The sequence below is a fragment of the Megalopta genalis genome, chromosome 13, assembly GCF_051020955.1.
Source record: "Megalopta genalis isolate 19385.01 chromosome 13, iyMegGena1_principal, whole genome shotgun sequence".
In the NCBI taxonomy this organism is placed as follows: Eukaryota; Metazoa; Arthropoda; class Insecta; order Hymenoptera; family Halictidae; genus Megalopta; species Megalopta genalis.
This window is the reverse complement of record NC_135025.1, coordinates 6,893,282-6,916,046: the sequence shown is the minus strand read 5'-3', so window position 1 is coordinate 6,916,046 and position 22,765 is coordinate 6,893,282. Positions and strand designations below refer to the sequence as shown.

Below are 22,765 nucleotides of genomic sequence, written 5' to 3'. Positions count from 1 at the left end.
AATTGATATTTTGTTACACGTTTCGTTGCTCGGTAAATTGAAAATGTTCCCGTCCTCATTTGTTGCGAATGTAAAATCGATATTTAATACGATATTGGTACGGAGTTAGCATAGGTGGATTAACAATGAATATGTTGGAAACTCGTACACGTAAATCAAATTCGCAGTTCATGGGTCTGAATATCCTGGTTAATTGAAAACAACTGTATTGTTTAAATATCGGGAATTTCTTCGTTGTGAATTATTACCTAATGTTGAAACCGTTAGGTCTTCCTAAAATTTCTGGAATAATATTTATATTTGGATAATTTGGGAAAGTTGCAAAATGCGCCAAAATTTAAAAATTAGCAGCACAGTAGCGAAAAAAGGCGCAGAGAAAATATTTGTGGAATGGAGAATATAATCAATTATGATCATTAATATTTTAGCACTGAGAAGGTAACAATAGTTTACAAAAATTTTAATGATTTTCTCGCTAGGTTATTTCAGTAATTAATATTATGAAATATTTATCATATTGTTTTTATATTGTCATATAAAATTTAATGAACATTGAAAATATTTTGCTATATCTATTTCTTAAATCTAGCCGAATTGGCTGACCTCTGCAACCCTTGTGAATTTGCAACCTTCGTTGAGCAGAAATATTTATTATTTATAATAAAAAGTGAAGTTGACTCTGAGATTTGTGCTAAATAAAAAGTGATCAAGAAGCTTTTGCCAAATACTGTATCGTTAAGAACAGTTTAACGTAATTGCATAATATTTTGAAACTGTTAGTTCCAACATCGAGGAATATTAATACTAAATGCATAAAATTATCCGATTCCCGGTGATCCGCTTGTTTTTCGCACGAAAATGCGCCAGATCAGAAATTGAATATGAAATTAAAATGCGAGGGCGTTGTTTAATTCATTTGATCGAATTTGGTAAGTATTGATTGCAAGTATTAACGACCTTTACGGGCTTTTAAAAACATTAAATCAGACTTAATATTCAGATGATCGGGGAAATTTTAATAACTCGTTTCGTGCAGAGCTTGCTTCGGAATTATCGGCTTCTAAAAACTATGTTACGTTTAACCCTTTACATTCGGATGTCGCCGATACGGCGTCGCAATGTGTTTATGTCAAAATATGGCACCTTTTTTTAGTTATTATTTTTCTTCGTACTGTAAGGTAATCGCGTAAAATGCATAATTAATTAATTAACTTATTAATTTTATTTATCAGTTCCTATAAAATTTTTGGAGCAGCACAATGACTTTTCTTTCAATTCGACTCGATTTGAAATTATTTTCGAATTATCTTCATCGCGTTTCCTGAGTTGTTTTTTCAGTTGTTAATTAACAAATGTAGCGCATTATGACTTTTCTTTCAATTCGACTCGATTTGAAGTTATTTTCGAATTATTTTCATCGTGTTTCCCGAGTTGTTTTTTCAGTTGTTAATTAACAAATGTAGCGCATTATGACTTTTCTTTCAATTCGACTCGATTTGAAGTTATTTTCGAATTATTTTCATCGTGTTTCCCGAGTTGTTTTTTCAATTGTTAATTAACAAATGTAGCGCATTATGACTTTTCTTTCAATTCGACTCGATTTGAAGTTATTTTCGAATTATTTTCATCGTGTTTCCCGAGTTGTTTTTTCAGTTGTTAATTAACAAATGTAGCGCATTATGACTTTTCTTTCAATTCGACTCGATTTGAAGTTATTTTCGAATTATTTTCACCATGTTTCCCGAGTTGTTTGTTCAGTTGTTAATTAACAAATGTAGCGCATTAGGTAACGCGTTAACATTCAACGTCGTATATTGTTCAGTTACATTTATTCGAGGCTCCCGACGACGAAAGTCCGCGAAAGTCCGTCGAATCGACGAGCGTCGTTCCTTCGAAGATTCGTGAAATTTATTTTGGCACTGACGGATTTTTATCGGCGGGTCGTTCCGATCCACGTGGGACGAGATAAATCGGGATCAAGTTTTTTTTTTCAGCGGGGGATTTTTTGTTTCGAGAAAAATGTCTTATTTCGTCGAGCAAGTGGCACGAAAAGATATAGCGCTCTTTGAAAATACAGACGCGTCTGTGTAGCGTGGGAAGCATGTGACGACAATGCTACGTTCGATGCGTCCGCGCAGCGTTTCGAAATTGTGCGAACACTTTGTTGCAATTTGAATCTGCGAAAATTTGAAATATTTAAAATTGGGATTGGATTTATTAGATGGAAGAACTGATTATCGGATTTCGAATTTCATTCATTTGTTAAAAAAAGAGATGAGTAGCTGAAAAAGACAGTAGAAAGATTAAAAGATTCTTGTTTTTTACTTTTGCAATAGTCGCGGAATAATGTTTTATTTACATTACTATTTAAACAGCTTGTGCAAGCCAATAACAGTCTGATTATTAATATAATTATCATTAAATTATTATCATTCAATTTAATTGCAATTAAATCGTTATCATTCATTTTCACTGTAATTAAATTACTGTCATTCAATTTAACTGTAATTGAATTATTATCATTCGATTTAATCGTAATTGAATTATTATCATTCGATTTAATCGTAATTGAATTATTATCATTCGATTTAATTGTAATTAAATTATTATTCTTCAATTTAATCGTAATTAAATTATTATCATTCGATTTAATCGTAATTAAATTATTATTCTTCAATTTAATTGTAATTAAGTATCATTATAGATTTACAAATTTAAGAAACCAAAGAATTGAACAATAAAAAGATTGGCAAACAATGTTTCATTTTTCACGGCCAGAAGACCGTTTCAAGACACTTCCGAGTGCACTCGTCCGAGTTTTCGAAGCCGTTCTCAACGAAAACGAAACTTCGTACGCGGGGAATTTATTATACAGTTCCAGTTTCCAGCGGAACGTGGGACACGATTCCGTTTGAATTTTAAACTTCTTCAATGCGCCGTTCGCTGCGGCGGCACTCGTGCACGCGCACCTAAGAGAATCTCAGGTTTGTGCGCGAAAACGTGTTCTCGTGCAAATAAGTTTATTCTGTCATTTTCATCAGTTTACAAATACACCCGCATTTTTAGTTGCAAGAAGGAAAGCATCGAATCACATTTTTCACGTTATGAAAGCACTTCGTTGCACTTAGAACGTTCGCACGCCGGACGATCGCAACGTATGCTTGTGAAGCAGTGGATCATTTGTAATCGTGAACAAAGCTCTATCATTTAGTATCTTCCAGTTTAATCTCTTGCATGATTTACTATATTTTATTGTCAAGGTTATTTGACTTGAGTAGAATTTTTGATTTGCGTCCGTTTGATCCGAGTGAAAAGCTTTTGATCTGTGTTCATTTGATCCGAGTAAAGCTTTTGATCTGCGCTCATTTGATCTGAGCAAAACTTTTGATCTCAGTAGAACTTTTGATCCGAGTAAAGCTTTTAATCCGCGTTTATTTGAGCTCAGTAGAACTTTTGATCTGAGTAAAGCTTTTGATTTGCGTTCATTTGATCTGAGTAGAACTTTTGATCTGCGCTCATTTGATCTGAGTAAAGCTTTTGATCCGCGTTCATTTTTGATTTGAGGTTCATTTGATCTGTGCAAAACTTTTGATCCGTGTTCATTTGATCTCGGTAGAACTTTTGATCTGCGCTCATTTGATCTCAGTAGAACTTTCGATCTGCGCTCATTTGATCCGAGCAGAACTTTTGATCCGCGTTCATTTGATCTCAGTAGAACTTTTGATCTGCACTCATCTGATTCCAGTAGAACTTTTGATCTGCGCTCATTTGATCTGATCAGAACTTTTGATCCGCGTTCATTTGATCTCAGTAGAACTTTTGATCTTGTTTCGTTTGATTTCAGTAGAACTTTTGATCTGCGCTCATTCGATCTGAGCAGAACTTTTGATCCGCGTTCATTTGATCTCAGTAGAACTTTTGATCTTGTCTCGTTTGATTTTAGTAGAACTTTTGATCTGCGCTCATTTGATCTGTGCAGAACTTTTGATCCGCGTTCATTTGATCCGAGCAAAGCTTTTGATCCGCGTTCATTTGGTCCGAGTAAAACTTTTGATCTGCGTTCACTTGATCCGAGTAAAACTTTTGATGTGCGTTCACTTGATCTGAGTAAAGTTTTTAATCCGAGCAAAGCTTTTGATCTGCGTTCATATGATCCGAGTAAAACTTTTAATCCGCGTTCATTTGATCTCAGTAGAACTTTTGATGTGAGCAAACCTTTCGATCCGCGTCCATTTGATCCGAGTAAAACTTTCGATCATGCATATTTTAAACTTTCGTTTCAGGCTCAGACAAAAAGGTTGAAAAGCACGAGCTTCTCAATATTTCTGTCATTCCAAGTAATCGCAAAATTAAAAAAAAAAGGTATTAAAGTCATCGTCTAGTAAACTGATCCCCCCATCATCGAAAAAACAGTCAAGTCATTTATTCCATTTTTTAAAAAAAGTTAGCCACTTTCACTTCTCGGCACGTTCAGCGTTAACGACCGTCCCCGCGGATTGCACAGACGCGCGACCATCGCCAAAGGAGCCGACGGGGTGACGGTGAATGGAACTTGATCGGCTGAATGTTTTCGTTATACCCAGTATCCGATATCCGAACGTGCTTGACTTGATTTTCCCGCGTTATCATTGCAAATGAACCGGCGCGGCGCGCGGCCCGCGAAATATGTATTTCCGGGACAAAGAACCGCGGAGTCGCGGCTTCACACTTTCGGCTTCGTTCGCGCGGCCGTTTGACGACCGATAAAAATCACGTGTACGTATTAGCGACGACGCGGCAGAGTCACGCGAAACCTCGCGCCACGCGAGGCTGATTAGGTAAACACGGTCCCATGGAAATAGAAAAAGTGATTTCGCCGGGCACAGGACGTAATCGCGAGCACGCGACACGAATGTGTCGGAAAAACATTGAGAAGTTTCTCTCGCAGATTCTGAGCTCTGTCTCGCAGCGGTTCTCATCCGGAGGCCGCCGGATAAATCCCAAAATATTGAGCGCACAGGCGTTTGGGAATTGTTTGTAATAATTTCGCTCGTGATTCTACGATAACGAGACAATGATTTGTCGTTGAAGTAGAAAAATAATATATATATAAAATAATATATATAGATTAATATATATAAAATAATATATATAAATCAATATATATAAAATAATATATATATATAGATTAATATATATATAGATCAATATATATAAAATAATATATATAAAATAATATATATAGATTAATATATATAGATCAATATATATAAAATATATAATATATATAAAATAATATATATAGATTAATATATATAGATCAATATATATAAAATATAATATATATAAAATAATATATATAGATTAATATATATAGATCAATATATATAAAATATATAATATATATAAAATAATATATATAGATTAATATATATAGATCAATATATATAAAATAATATATATAAAATAATATATATAGATTAATATATATAGATCAATATATATAAAATATATAATATATATAAAATAATATATATAGATTAATATATATAGATCAATATATATAAAATATAATATATATAAAATAATATATATAGATTAATATATATAGATCAATATATATAAAATATATAATATATATAAAATAATATATATAGATTAATATATATAGATCAATATAAAATAATATATACATATATAAGATATTTGTGAGATTTTAGCGAGCATTTTCGAGACGTTCCGTTCCACAGTTTCCCTAAAATGCCAACTTAGGCTCTCGAATAAATAGTACTTGCATTATTTTACTTATCGTCTCCAGAATATAAAAAATAAATAAAAGCCTGATGCACTTTCTGTGCAGTTCCCGATTTAATTGCAGCGGAGCCGATAGTTTCTAAAACTATTTCCACCAATAAAAAGTGTTTTACCAGCGAATCAATAGTTGTCAATGCGCCCGAAGACTTTATCGACCGCGAGATTTATGAGGCTTTTCTTAGAAAGGACGCAAATAATTTTGTATCCGTGTAGGGACACCACACAGCATATAACGTGTGATGGATGTTATTTTGATCGATACGCGAGAATTATATATGAATTATAACCTGTCAAGCATGAGACCGCTGTCATTTGTTTTCCGATGATTTAATCAGCTCGTCAATTTGTGACAGACTATTGTAACAAAAAAGAAAAAGAAAATAAGTAATGTCGATACGGTGTGACAACGTTTATAGACATTGATGCAATTCGAGGTAATCAGCATCGATTTCCACGGAAACGAGAAAATTGTGTACGACATTTTTCTATTTCTTTTTTTTTTCGACGTAGAATCATCATCCATTTTCCGGTCGCAGAGCCAGTTATAAGTTAGGCGACGGACACTTCGCCCATCTATCTTAATCTATCGGGTGAGCGTGAAAGTTTTGATGAATTCTCAGTGGTTGGCATAATCATTATAGTTTTATGGAAATAGCGGGCTTGTTGTACGTCGTTGGCAATGCGGGGCGGTCAATTATCGTTTAGAATATGGCACCGGGGTTATATTAGATTATTATATTATATTATTTAACCGAGAGATCGTAGGTTTATTTATCGAAATAAAATTCAAGAAATATTTTATCATCTATGAACGTATCAATCTCTGCCTTATCAATCGTTTAAAAAAAGAAAACAGTAAATAGGCTCTGTAGTGAATATAGTACTATTACTATATTATATTACTATATTATACTATATTATATTATATATTATATTATTATATTATATATTATATTATTATATTATACATTATATTATTATATTATTATTATATTATATTATTATATTTTATTATCTATGAACGTAACAATCTCTGCTTTATCAATCGTTTAAAAAAAGAAAACAGTAAATAGACTCTGTAGTGAATATAGTACTATTACTATATTATATTACTATATTATAATAGTATAATATAGTAATATAATATAATATAATATTATAATATATATATTATAGTATAATATATATATATATATAATAATATATTATATATAATAATATTATTATATATATATATAATAATATATTATATATAATAATATTATTATATATATATATAATAGTATAATATAGTAATATAATATAGTAATAGTACTATATTCACTACAGAGTCTATTTACTGTTTTCTTTTTTTAAACGATTGATAAGGCAGAGATTGTTACGTTCATAGATAATAAAATATAATAATATAATATAATATATAATATAATAATATAATATATAATATAATAATATAATATAATAATATAAACAAAACTTTCAGCTGAATTGCTTATGATATAGTAGTAGAAATCGTGTTGAATGAAAATAATTGAACTTAGCAACAATAGTCAGTGAATGCTCTCGCAGAATAGTTGCGTCGATATGCAATAAAGTTGCAGTATGCAGTACATTATAATAAGGAACCTATTAATTTCGCTAAAAAATCGAAATTGAGGAACGAAATTCCTATCCAAAAAAATGGATTTACAATTGAACTAAAAATTGTCTCAATCGATACACGTCTTCGCATTAACTGTCGCAGATAAAAAATATTTCCGACTATTGATTGATCTTGCACTCCGCGCATTCATAATATTCTAAAAATTCTAATTTTCCTTTCAACGAAAACCATAAAGGAGAAGTTAATGTATTAATAAAATATTTGACAAATTTCTTAACAAATTATCCTAACTTCCACCACAAATAAATAAAATCCATCTTCCTAACAGAGGACTTAATTCTGTTTCGATTCGAATACCAGTGAAAATATCAAGAAAGAATCGACGTTTAGTAAGAAAAAATTGCCTAAATCAATAAGTACCTCAGACAAAATCAACGGACGATCGATAGATCCTAGACCGTCGATTCCTCGGTCTCTCGGATGCTCGCGTAAGTCGCCCAGTGCACCGAATGTGGCGCGAGGGCCTCGTAATTCGGATCGCAGACGGATCCGCGAGTGAAAAGCTCCAAGGCTCCAGGACATGGCGCGAAGGTGAAAGACAGCGAGAAAGTCTGGGAAATGTTTCGGCTGCTGGCCGTACTCCATTCGTTCAATGAAGTGCTCATTCAATGCAATCTATACTTACTTAGCTATAGCAGCAAAAACTCGAGTGGATTCATCCGGTGTATAGTGAGTGCTGACGGGCATGAAAGCCCCTGTTAGGCTAGCGTTCTATCAATAGAAAGAGAAAGGTTTATAAACAGAGAGACAGAGAGACAAAGCGAGAGAGAGAGAGAGAGAGAGAGTGAGAGAGAGAGAGAGAGAGAGAATTCGCAACCAATGGGCCTCCCCCGTTCTCCTACCTTTTCGTTGGGCATGCGTACAGATTCCATCAGTCGAACTTGCTAGGTCAATAACACAGTCGATTCCTGTACAGCAGAACCTATCAAAACTTTCGCGCACACCCAATACATGCGAGCGCGAGTCCGACCGCAACGAATTCGAGCGAAGTTTTTGCGGGGACCGAAGGGATCCGGGGTTGTAAGCTAAGTCCTAGGCGTTTATGGCTCTAATTTATCGATCCCGAAAGTGCTGATTCACTTCGCGGAGGAATCACAATCTTGCCAGATTAGCCGGCAGCTTGGGAACGATGGAAATTACGTAATTCGCTAGGAAACCGTTTCCGTAGACTTTCCGCCATCGCCGCGGAGCGGGGTCGTTGATGGAAAAAAATCAAAAAAAGGGTCACCGCTTCGTTAAATGTGTTAAAATGACGAAATGCTAGTATTTAAGAACGGAAAAAAATATGACAGGTAAAAAGATCGAGCAAGAGATTAATTTTGAGCGAGTTCTCCGAGCGAATGTTAGAAAGATCGATTGGCACGTTCGCAACGCAGCTTGTTCACATTGTCTGATAAAAAAGAGCCACTTTACGAAGCGTAATCTTTATAGAAAATAATCGCCACGGGTTGTATGATCCTAATTAGTCCTTAGAAATTTTGTAATATTTATATGCGATACAATAATTGACCCGAAATGAGATAATTAAGGTCGATCAATTAAGCTCGACTTCCGGGAAATGATGTTGAGTGAACGATTTTCACGTAGAATCATTCTGTAGACTCTCCTGAATGAGACAATGGATATAGTGGTGTGCATTATTATACAGGCTGTCTACAAAATGTCTCGCAATCGAGAAATAGTTTCCTGAGATCATTTGAAGTAACTTTTTCCTTTGCGAAAATGCAATCCGAGGCTTCGTTTACGAGTTATTAACGAAAAACCGCGACCAATGAGAGGCGAGCTCGGCTGACTCGTGGCGACCGAGCCAACGAGCGCTGGAAGCCCAGTTCCGCTAATTGGCTCGGCCGCCTAGCGCCGCCTAGCGCTCGGCGAGCTCGCCTCTCATTGGTCAGCGTTTCTCGTTAATAACTCGTAAACGGAGCCTCGGAGAACATTTTTGTAAAGGAAAAAGTTGCTCCATACGACCTCAGGAATCCCTCACTTCCCAGAAATACCATAATTTTGGGACAGTCCGTATAAATGGGCCCATATATTGACCAGATCCTGTAACAACTAACGATTCACGATATTTATCATCGCTCCGCGATCTATTAACAAATCATTACTTCCAACCGAAACAATGACCTATCCACCAAGGCCCCTAACAAAGTACCCTTATTATTTTTTCAGTGAGCAGAGCAGAGCCGAGCTCGGGCCCACGCTCTGAATCCCGACCAGAGGCACTCGCGCTTCTTGGTAACCGGCCGACCGGCAGCCTTGCATTACCGACGAATGGACCGCGATCACTGAGCCAAGGCCCATCCGCGGGAGGGGACCGATCGGTCCGAAGCGATCCAGAGAAGCGGCAAGTGGAAGTGAAGTCGGGGACGAGAGGCGATAAAATTCGACAAAAATCGCTCGGGGCGGGTTAGTGACCAGGGTGTTGTGTGCCACCCCCTGGCCACGGGGGGTGGGACAGAAATACCGTCAGCGTGGGTGCCGGTGCTGCGGGGGCGCGCCTGGCCCGTCGGCTCGCCCGTCGATTGGCACGCCGACTAGCGGCTAGCTCGGGCCCGTTTCGCCGGAACGGCCTGGCGACTTCGGGGGGCCTTACGTCGGCGGCGGTGGTCGTGGCGGCCACGGGGGAGCAGTCCGCTCCCCCAGCAGCTGCGCCACGCCATACCACGCCGAACGGAAGCACGAGCGGATCCAATCCGAGCTCGAACCGCAAGAACAGAGCCATGTCCATGAGGAGTCTTCATCGCCGCGTCTCTCACCCGTGAGTCCCGTTCAGATTTCTCTACTTTTACGCTTTCTCGTACCTTTGTCTCTTTGCTAGATCACACACGCTTTAGGATGGGATCAAGACACTGTCGACTTTTGCCTACGTATCTCCGGGCATTTTCTGTTTACAGATCTTTACGTCGACTTTCAGTTTCGTAGGATCGTTCACGATGCCACGGTGTCTTTACTTGGTTAACAAGTGTCTTCGCGTTCTTTTTAAATAGTCCTGAAAATTGTCGTTCTTTGGGGGATGTAGTTAGTTTATGGTTTGACGGGTTTTTGAGATCAGTGTTTCCGAATTTTTTATAATCTTGTAACTTATAAGTATGATCCCGAAATATTCGGTCTCTCGTGCTGCTTTTTGTTCTTGTTTAAATAGTTTATTGTAAGTAAGTTTATTGTAGAACGAGGAGCATTATTTAAGCGTGACACTTTTATCTTGAAAGTAGGTTTACGGAATTCTAGAAGCAGCTATTTTATGTTTCTTCATAAAAATTATATTTATTAATGTAATAAATAATGTTGATGTAATTAATAATTAATAATAATGATTGATAATAATTAATATTAATATAATAAATAATATTTATACGTTTACTCAAATTTTTAGCGATTTCGATCATAGCACATATCCAGTGAAACAAGTTAATTAAACTCTCTATAAATGTGCCTTCATAATTTGAGTTTTCTAATAAAGAAAAATTTACCATTTATTAATTTATTATTTTTGAAATATCTGAAAAAAATGATTCTCCTTCTATCAGAAGTTCCAGGGACTCATATTAAACATTGTGTTAAAGAACTTAATAGATTATTTTATAGAATAAAATTTTTCAATGCATTATTTAACATAATCTTGTCTCATCTTTATCATAATTTTATAACAAAAATCAGATCGACTGAAAAAATTCGGCAAACCATGCTCTAGATTAATTAATCAGTAGAGTTGATACAACTGTGGTAGTTCGTTTAATTTCTAGATATATTTTGAGTATCACACGAATAAAAAATGCAAGAAGAGAAGCGCGAAAACACTTGTTGGCCAACCGAACGTTAACACGACACACCGTGAAAGAAATAAATGCGTGAATTAAGCAATCGGGGCGTTCGTATTTCTGTTACGAAAATAGACAACATATTACCTCGAGTCATAAATAACTTCTGCCCTTTATAAAACAATTTTTTCGGTTTCTTTTTAATCTAATTTATTTCGAACCCTTATCTATTCAGTGAAAGCAAAAACTCGTTTTCCCCGGTTTGTACACAGCTGTTAAGCTCGAAAGTTATTTATGACTCGTGCTAATCAAAATGTGGAATATAAAAAGAGCAATATTTATAGAATAATACGAAACACACGTGCGAAAGCGAGGCTGACGTAAGTTATGCGAAATGAGGTATCGCCGAACTGAAACGAAACAACGGACGCGAAAAAGTAGAGCAAACGGAAATGAGAATCAAGTTCTAACGATCCGAAGGATACAAGATTTGACAGCGCGTTTACGTAGGGCAAGCTTGGGAGGGAGCGAACGAGTGTCTTAGGGGAGGGAATTGTAACGAAGCGAGGTAATAAAAAGGGTAGCCTGAAATAAGGTGCTTGGAATTTAGTGCTCGATCCGGAAAGGATTTTAGAGCCGAAGTTTTTGTCCGCAGTTCGAGATAACATTCTTCCATCGATGTTACAGTGAAATATAACCGAAGGAGAACCGCGTTATCGTTACAAATTATTTCGAGGCTTGACAAATATTATTTCACACTAACTTTTAAATATTATACTCGTACAGGTTTCTGCTCTAAACGAATTCGTTTTTTAGATCGTATTCACATGATATTTTTTTTGTAAATAAGACGAACACGCGTGTCGGTTTTATTCATCCTTTTGCAAATTAAATTCATCTTTCTGCAAATAAAATGAACCCTCTCGCAGATCAACATTGTCTGTTCTTTGCTTAATTTTTAAATTCGACGCGAATTCACATACTCGCTTCTAAAATGACACAAATTTCGTTAATATCATAATTAATCTTCACTCAATGATATATTAAATAATATAATAATATAGATAATATATTAAAATTAATATATTTAATTTTTAATATTTTATTGTTTTAAAACTTTGACCTCAATAACATTTAATCGTTAACATTGGTATGAATATTATTGCAAAGAATTGCGAACAAGTGAACTCCACTCGCAAAATGGCGAATAAAACCTGCAAAATGGACAATTTCATTTGCAAACAGGAGATGAATACGATCTACAAAAGGATTATTAATTTTGTGTGCGAAACCCGTATACAACGTCGTAGGAAGATGCGTAGACAGTCGTATGAGTTTCGTAGTCGTGTCTGTTCGGCATTATTCCAGTGATCACACGATACTACTGTCCGACCATAAACAGATCATTTCACTGGCTCTCGTTTCCGCTGTCTCCTCCGTTGTTGGTTGTTTTTGCATATAATGTTATTAGGATGATGAGCCGGTTACTGTGAGGTGACCATTTGCTGTGCCTTTGGATTGATTTTGGGAATAATTAAGTTTACATTTATCGAATAACATTTTACATTTTCACAAGTTTATATTTTCTTATTCTTTTATTTTGCTTAGTTTCAAATACAAAAATTTGATAGGTCTCATTCGTCAAATATAAAGTTAATATATAATTATATTATATGTATATATTATACATATTATATATATTACATATTGTTTATATTATTATTATATATATTACATGTATTATATTATATTATATTATATTATATTATATTATATTATATTATATTATATTATATTATATTATATTATATTATATTATATTATATTACATTATATAATGTTATATTATATTCTATTATATTATATTATGTTATATTATATTACATTATATTATGTTATATTATATTCTATTATGTTATATTATATTACATTATATTATATTATGTTATATTATATTCTATTATATTCTATTATGTTATATTATATTACATTATATTATATTATGTTATGTTATATTATATATTATATATAAAGTTAATCTTGCCAGAAGACAGACGAAAGGCACAGTAATTGGTCCCGCCGCAGTAACCGGCTCAGCTATTCCACTCGCATATGAGAAATTTCTGGCAGATTTTTTGCGCAACGCGCGTTCGAAGAGAACGGGAACTATAAAACGCGAGGAATTTATGGGGACGACCCAATATTTGAATATTCCATCGGTAGACAGTGGATCTTAAGGTTCGCGCAGCGAGAACTCGATTATCCAAGCTGAAAGGCAGAAACGAAGGCGGAACTTGGTCGGTGGTGCGGTTTAATTCGGTCTCCCCCGAGGGTCCGTTTCAGAGGCGATCGCGTCTGCCTCGTCTATATTTCAGGAATTTCTTTCGGGTACGGCCCGCGCTTATAAATATACCTATCGATCCGCGCTTTTTTCAGTCGCCGGATATAAAAATATTCGGGGCGTGACTTGGCGGCGGCGGCGCGAGAAAGAACCGGCCCGCGCCGACGAAGACGGGGGAGGAGCCGAGAGCGAGAGAAGCGGGATAACTGTCGCGCGATTAAAATCGGACACTTCAAAGGGGTCGAACGCGCGTCTCTTTGGCCGGATGGAAGAAGCGAAGTGAAAACTTTTGTTCAAACCGGGGGCGATCCGAAAGAGATACCAAAGGGGATCGCCGGCTCGTTTCTCGGCGGCCGTGCATGAATGAGATCCGACTCGGTCCCGACAGGCTCGCGATTCTGATAATCAGTTCTTGCGAGCCTATCGCGCCGATTGTGGACCCTGAATGCACCGCGCGGCCTCGACGCTCGCAGTCGATATATCGACGGAATTTCTTCCTTTCGAACCGCCGAAACGATGATCGATGCGAACGAACACGGTCAACCCGATTCTTTCTGGTCACGTGCTCGCGCAATCGAAGGAGGAACGCTTCGTCTCTGAATTAATTCGAATTGTTTATAATCCTGAGCGGAGAAACATAACCTCGCCTGCTTTATTTTCATTCGACGGAAAATTATGTTACGATTACTTTCTCTTGCGGTGCTTCGCGAGCCTTCTTCACGTGCTCGCGCAATCGAAGAAGGAACGCATCGCCACCGAATTAATTAGTATTGTTTATAATCTTGAGCAGAAAAACATAACCTCGCCAGCTTCATTTTCATTCGACGGAAAATTCTGTTACTATCGCTTTCTCTTACGGTGCTTCACGAGCCCTCTTCACGTGCTCGCGCAATCGAAAGAGAAGGAACGCATCGCCACCGAATTAATTAGTATTGTTTATAATCTTGAGCAGAAAAACATAACCTCGCCAGCTTCATTTTCATTCGACGGAAAATTCTGTTACTATCGCTTTCTCTTACGGTGCTTCACGAACCCTCTTCACGTGCTCGTTCATAGTGTAACTCGAACTCTCCCCTTCCGAGGAATTTCCTCCTTTTCGGGACATGTTCGACCAGCGAACGAGCCGGTTCGGATTACCACCGCCGTCTAATAAAATGGCCAAGGGCAAAATTCATTGCGACCCGAAGGGTCTCTTGTGAAACAACGGATCATCGTCCGACGGATCTCTCCCGATTCGATCGCTCCTCCTTCGTTCTATGATCTTTCTGTACTAGGATACAAGCGAAGGGGTGCGTCAATATTAGACGCGAGTTACACCTGCGTCGCTACTACGAGCTAAGTGAGTGCAAATGTTGGGCAACCTGTCTCTCTTCGGGATCAGAAACTGTTTCGACCCGATCGATGCACAGTAATGTCTCCCTAACTGACGCACGGATCGTGGAGAAAAATGGGCAATTTAGGGAGAGGAGACACGATTATTCGATCCTTGCGGTTAATTTTTATAGTCAGGAATCGTCAACAATTATAAAAACGAGATGCGAGGCTCGGATAGTCGCATCTCCTCTTTTTGATTTGTCGATTTATGGTAATAAACTGAGGGACAATTGGAGAGAATTTACTGTACATGGTACTTAGTTCTTTGAACACGTGGACGCACATGCTTGACATGAATAAATTACATAGGCGCGGGACCAGCGCAGGGAAATTCACAGCAGCCCGAAATTTGGCATTTCCGGGAGAAATGGCTGTATTTGGAAATTATTTAATATCTGCGTATTTTAGTACTTCGACTTTAGACCATAATTTAACGAACCCCTAGCTAAAGTGTCGAGCTTTCTTTTATTAGCTTTCTTTTTTGATTTATTAAGCTGTGAAACCCCCTACGGGATTATTAGCAATATATTTTGTAATATATTGTTAGAAAATTACTATTACATATACAATATATTGTACAATATTATTACATATACAATACATTGTACAATATTATTACATATATACAATATATTACATAATATTATTACATATTACTTTGGATACATGATTATATTAGTTCATGCATTATACTTACTGCATTATATTATGCAGTATTCGTAACTTTTTTGAGATTTCAGTCTACTCCATTCCAATTTTTAGTCGGTATTAAATGAAATTCCAGGTAAAGTAGCAAAATCGAGCGAAATCTCCGAAAATAATTAACACGAAAGTTACTATGTAGATCCAAATGACCAGCTCTCGTATCTCGTTTCATTTAAAATTATAATTAAAATTAAAAATAAAATAAAAATAAAAATTATAATAACCCTTTCATAAGAAACGAGTGAACAAATTTCTGAGATCCAGCATAAGCAACATTAAAAATGACAAAACGTCTAAACAAATACAGCGTTATTATTCTTCTGACAAAGCAACGCATGTCAGCCTCCCTTTGTGCTCGGTATTTCTAGCATTAAATATCATCCCTCTGACCGTCCACTCGACAGAATCATCCTCCCAGTGAAACGGTCGAGCCAAACCTGATCGATTCCATTTCTTCGCGAGTCCATATCATCCGAATCGGTCTCCTCGGTTCATCTCGAGCATGCCCGGCCCCTTCCTCCACCCCCTGGTCCTCACCCAGGGGAAAATTTTCGCCCGGGGGACACGGCGGCCAGGTTCGGCCGCGTTAATGGAGCAGCTCGACGCGGATTTGACGCGTCATTTAACGCAAGGATATTTGCATGGGCGCGAATAAAGTAGATCAGCCGGCGAACAAAGCATTCCCGATGACACGAGCAAGTGCGAATCCGGCCCGGGGCTACAATTTCGTTCCCCGGCTACGCTCGAACCATTTCCAACTGTCGTAGATGGTGCGGCCGAGGGAAGACGGGGGCGGGTTTATAGACGGGGGCGGGTGTACCGACGATTGAAAAACGGGAAGAGAGGCCAGAAGAGAGACCGGCCCGAGGAGCGTTGCCGACTTTTTCACCGGTTACGTAACCGTGTCGTTCGGGCAAAGCGCGTTCCGATCTCGTTCTCGTCGCGCGCGTTTTCCACTCGGAAAGCCGCGATGCCGAACCGGGTCGACCAACTCTTTCCCTTCTTTCCTCTTTCTTTCTTTCTCGCTTTCTGTCAGTCTCTCTCTCTCTCTTTACTTCTCTCGCGATCGCTATCAGAGAAATTCTGCGCTTTAACAATCTCGCAGCACCGCGATACCAGAAATAACAGCGAAAACGGTGCTGCTGTCGTCTCTCAGTCGTCGACGTCGACGATGTTATCGTGAGATCGACGGATTTTGGAAAATTGTTCCGCGTAAATGATAATATTTTTTAATATCCGCTATAATTAGCAGATAATAAATGTATGTTGAAGCAAGATTAGGCTAATGCCGCGTCGCCGCGGCCGTCTGACGCAGCGGCAGTGTTCGCGAGGGCGGGGCGTCGGCCGTACGCGATCTCTCATTGGTCAGACGACCAGCGCGACGCTGGCCGCAAGGGCGGAGCGTTGGCCGCGCTCGCTCTCCGATTGGACGTTGGGTAGGTCATTGTCCATAAGTCGTGAATCATTAGTTGGTACAGGATCTGGTCACTATATCGGCCCATTTATATAAGCTGTCCCAAAATTATGGTATTTCCGGGAAATGAGGGGTTCCTGAGGACATATGGAGCAACTTTTTCCTTTACAAACATTTTCTCCGAGGCTTCGTTCACGAGTTATTAACAAAAAAGTAGTGACCAAGGAGAGATCGCGTACGGCTGACGCTCCGCCCTCGTGACCACTGCCGCTGCGTCAGACGGTCGCGCGTCACGGCAGTGGTCAGTGGTCGTGACGCAGTGGTCACGAGGGCGGGGCATCAGCCGTACGCGATCTCTTATTGGTCAGTGTTTTTCGTTAATAACTCGTAAACGAAGCGGCGTATCGCATTTTCGCCGAGGTAAAAGTTGCTCGAAATGACCTCGGGAACCTATTTCCTGCTTGTACAATAATTTTGCGACAGCCTGTAGCTAGAGTTACGCCTAGCAGTTTACGAGAGATGGAGGCCGACAGGAAACCCGAACATCTCGTCCTCATCCCTTGATCTCATCCCCTTGACATCGCGCTGTAATTTAAGTTTAGTGTACTATTATTTCTACCTACGATATCCAGCACTGCCTATATAGCCGTATATCGCGCGCTGGTCACACCATACCATCCTCCGGATTTCCTCTGCTTGACATTTTGCGATAAGCACAGTCCAGTCCTACGTTGTATATACTTTAAAACAAGTTCCTGATCCTCTCGCATCGGTCGGGTAATTGTTACACGTTTGTTGTCAGCGTTTCGATCCGGTTCGGATCGAAGCCGAACTCGAATTCCGAAGGGAAAGTTCAAATTAAAATCGGCATCGAACGCGTACGAATGAAATAAATATTTTGTTTACGGCGCGTCCCAAGAACGGGACCGCCGTGCAATTTATTGCACGTCGAAGACAAACGCACGAAACACCGCTGAAATTATGCAACAACCTAACGAAAGCAGGCGTCGTGCCAGCTTCGTTTTATTCGAGCCACGGTGGTGAATCGATAAACCGAAGTGAGAAGAAGCGCTAAAATTTTTCATCGGGAATTCATAATTCGTAGTTCCAACTACGGGCAACTTGTTCACGCAAACGCGTCGGAAGGGTTACGCTTAATAAAATGCAGCTTAATAAACATGATCGCGATGTAATTCTGAATAATCTGGATAGCATCGAATAATTAATTATGCGTGGATATCATTAGCTAAGAAAATAGAAGCTTAATTGCGAGATGAACCAGAGAGGATAAGATGAGTCACAGTGTCCTCTCATTAAAAGGAGCTTTTTTACAGACTGAAAACAAATTAATAACGCTCGCTGTAACCACGAAAAGACTGATTTTTATGAACAACTGATTTTTAATGTTCTCTTTTTGTTCCAAATTGTTTAACACGCATATGTATGTACATGATGTTGTTCGTTCATCTCTGATATTGTGAGATTATATTTTTAAAGCAGAAAACTGCAAAGAAAATTGCGAGAAGACCGATTAAAAAAATTGAGCGGAGCTTTTGCTTGAAACGAATTGTTTATTAATCCCGAGCAAAAAGATATTTAAAGATGAGGTTTAAGGTGCGATAATACAAAAGTAAATATATTATTTGAGTCTATTCTATGCGTTGAATGCCTCTGTGCTATATACAGGGTGTCTCATAGATTTCTATATTTATACAGTTAACAGAAATGAAATTGCGCACACTTTTATTTCATTTAATTTGTACGCATTTGTACATACGCGTATATAAAATATAAACGGTGTACGCGTATTGTCTATATTCTACGCGTGTACACAAACACGTATAGTCATCGGTGATTAATTTACGTGGCCCGAAATAGGTGGACGGGCGGTGCCGGTTCTAAAATTCCCGTCCCTGCGGGTGGCATTGACAAATCGTGTTTCTCTTCGGCGAATCTTCCGTTTTTAGCCCTAAAATCGTCCGCTAGTGTCTTCCGATTTCCTGCACGGATGGCAGGAAAAGGGTTAAATCGTTAACTAACTATCCCCGTCGTACACACTCGTGATTCTGCGAACACGTTCGCCGGCGATTCGCGCAATTGTCCGCAGACTGTGAACCAAACTTTAGACGACGATAATATCGAGTTCGGTTTATTTGTATAATTTTGTTCGATAAAGATTAAAATAATTATTTATATTAATAAATAATTCGTTATATATAATATAATAATAATTCGCTCGTTAGAAATAACAAGATCGTATTTATTTTTTAAATAGATCCATTTAGTTATTTCAGTTCGCAGAAGAATTATTATTAAGAATTATTCTTCGCGAGGTTAACAATTCGTCGTTTCGACGGTTTTGGTAGTTCTAGTATTTAAATACGATTATTCGCATTATTATTATTATTATTAATATATTAATAAAGCGTGATCGTCACAAAAAAAATATGTACGACTATTTCAGCGCTAATGATAAACAGATAAATGATAATAATAATGATAATAATAATGATAATAAAAAATAATATAATGATATATAACATAAAAATATAATATAATATAAAATAAAAAATAATAATAAATAATAATAATAATAATAATAATAATATAATATAAAAAATAATAATAAATAATATATTAATAATAAATAATAATGATAAACAGAGTCGCTGAAAACCAGCGAAAATTTCGATAACGTCTGTCGTAGGTGGTCGCAGAGTCCCGGCAGACTGACGACAAACGATCGAATAAAATTTCTAATAAAATTTTCATTGCCCTCGCCGAGGTATCACCGCGGGTCGCGTATAATTGTTTGTTCGGTCTCTATTGCAACTGACATGAAATACCGGGGCCACACGGAGGAGTAATATATGATGTCGGAATTAATACACAGAGGATTGAATACGGATGAAGCCGGTATTCGCGATTCCCCTGCATCTGAGCATCTCTTTTTTACCCCGCTCCCCCCCTCCCCGCCCCCGGTTTCGGTCGGGCTCGAATGAAAAACGATACAAAACGCAACGCTCTCTCCCTTTGTATTTCAAACTGTCCCGTTGCGTTCCAGTAAATTGTTCGTTCTTTTCGCGTTTTTAAACTCGATACCCCCCCCCCCGCCCCACCTCCCCGCCCAGTCTCTGATAACTAAATCTCGCTTTAAACAACAAATTCATACCGCCGAATAACTGCCGGCTTCTGTTACAAACATCGAACGGGAACCGGCTGAAACTGTCGGCAAGCATTGATCATTTTTATTCAATTCACTGTTATTTCGTGTTGCACGATTTTATGTTATTTATTAGGGAAATGAAGAAACAGGCGATATATCGTACTGCACGATTTTATGTTATTTGTTAGGGAAATGAAGAAACAGGCGATATATCGTACTCTGCACGATTTTATATTATTTATTAGAGAAATGAAGAAACAGGCGATATATCGTACTCTGCACGATTTTATATTATTTATTAGAGAAATGAAGAAACAGGCGATATATCGTTTATTTCACGAATCTGTGAGGTTTTTTGTTACTTGGCAGACATTGTTATTCAATGGCAACACTATTATTATTATTTATATTATATTATAATTTATATTGTACATGAATAACAATTGTCTGCGATAGTTGAAAGAAACGAGAGTTAAATAGTTCACCTCGAAATAATTTTATTATTCGCTGCAAACATTTTTATCCAAAATGTATAAATCTGTAGTATCGTGATGACAATTCAAATAAACCATTACAAATGTTATTGTAATTTCAGCACACGTTCTATAATAATTGTTTTGAGTGCAAGGATAGTGTTCATTTATTAGAAGCACCGACAGAAATACACAAATACACAAAATTATAAGACAATCGCGACAATCGCGAAAAATTCGATGTAACTTAGAAATTTATTTTTCTTTCACCGATAAAATTATTGTTTAAAAAAGCGCGTCGCTCGGTTGTATGAAACACGCGAGTCAGCGATCTCGAAAACAAGAGGCAAAAGATTTAAACGTGTTACTCGATTTTCGACGAAACTACAAGACTTGTTGTTTCCAATTGTTGTTGTTAGGCGTGCAGTATTTGCAGTGATATATTTTATTTTTATATTCTATTTACAGTGATATATATTTTTATAAATCTTTACTACAAAGACTGTCGGAAGTAGTAAAAGGGAAGGGGTAGAAGTACACATTATTATTAATATCATAGTATTGTCGCACTCATTTTTTTTAGTGAAATATTACTATTACTATATTAATTACTATATAGTAATTACTATTACTATATTAATCACTATATAGTAATTACCAATGAAATATTATATTACTATTACTAGCGCGAATATTGGTCAATTTTTTATACATCACTACCCTTTATATGTTCGTGCACAAAAATGACTTAAAAAATGCACAGAATGTACAAAAATGAAATGAAAAAACTTCGCACGCGTCAGTGGTTTTAAGAAGCGCTAAAAATTCAGGAGCGTCTTCTAATCTTTTCGCGGCGTGTACACGCTCTCCGTGAGCATTTTTTCAGCGATAAAAGTGTCAGGATGGCTGGCAGCGATAATTTGATTAAAAGTCCGAACTTCCAAACGTTCGATATATACATATAAAAAAAAAAAAGAACGGTAAAAAGCGCAACGCGTGGAGGGAATCGTAGTTCTCGCGCATTTCGCGAGTTTTATGAGCTAAAAACGCGGGAGCGCGTGCAGATTAATCACGGCGTTTACTTTCGGCGTGAAAAGAATAGCGGCAATAAAATAAAATTAAGCTTTCCGACCGGGCGAAATTGCGAGCGTGTAAGATTAAAGCGGACACGTTCGACGGGACTGCTGAAATGAGGGACATAATGCCTCGTTCGTGCAACAGTTCTTTTTTTCTTTTTTTTTCTTAAATATCCCATTGGAATAAAGTGGGCGGATACGCGTTCAGCGGAGGGAGCCGAGTCGAGAACAATGGATAGGAAGCCGTTTGTCCATTCATTCGGCGAACAAACGCGAGAACATCAATCCTGAGAACGAAATAATATTTCCTTTCTAATTATCCCGGCCTGTGCGAGCCGTTCTTTTTTTTTACGCGTTCGCAGTCCGCGCGACGGTCTTCGGAGAAAGGCGAAAAAATGCAGAAAATTAAGACAAAAATTTGCAGGGAAAACGGTGATTCCATTTTGTCGCCGTTGCGAGATGTTCTGTTGTAATAACGATCTCGCGAAGAGATCGAGAGTTTCGCGTGAAATTACGCTAATTACCGCGCTGCTGGCCGAAAAGTGGAACGAAGAATCGGATTCGTGGTTTAACCCTTAAATGCATGAATTAATGAATTTTATTTAAAAAATAGGGTTATAATTTTTCAAATGAGTGGAAATCGGGAAAAATATTAAAAAAAAAAAATTATAAGTCATATCTTATAGGGTTTTTATTGAAAAATATTAATGATTCATTTTTGGTACACTATGCAAAATAGACATAAAAATTCTTTAGTTAGTATGACATATCTATAACAAAATTAGAAACCACATGCATACCACACCAAAACAAAACCAACAAACCAATAAAGGAAGCATAGTACTAAATACATGTCGTAATTATTACCATTAGTGCATGTTGTCCCATTTTTGCATCAACACGAAATAAGCCCTCCATACACATGATAGTTACGGAATATAGACAAAAGTACTAGCAAATTAATAAATAAGAGCCTTACCTTTAGAAAATATTGTTTGT

The 22,765-nt window shown here is 37.3% G+C and overlaps 1 protein-coding gene across 9 annotated transcripts in view; it reads left to right on the top strand.

The window, feature by feature from the left end:
- The window catches only part of Ih (hyperpolarization activated cyclic nucleotide gated potassium channel Ih), a 375,005-nt gene that overhangs the window by 5,188 nt on the left and 347,052 nt on the right, over positions 1-22,765 (top strand). For all 9 annotated transcript variants that reach the window (XM_076525911.1, XM_076525906.1, XM_076525903.1 and 6 more), the window contains exon 2: positions 9,629-10,217. In XM_076525911.1, coding sequence (XP_076382026.1) covers positions 10,180-10,217 — 38 coding nt within the window. In that variant the 5' untranslated portion in view covers positions 9,629-10,179. The remainder of the gene's footprint in view (positions 1-9,628; positions 10,218-22,765) is intronic.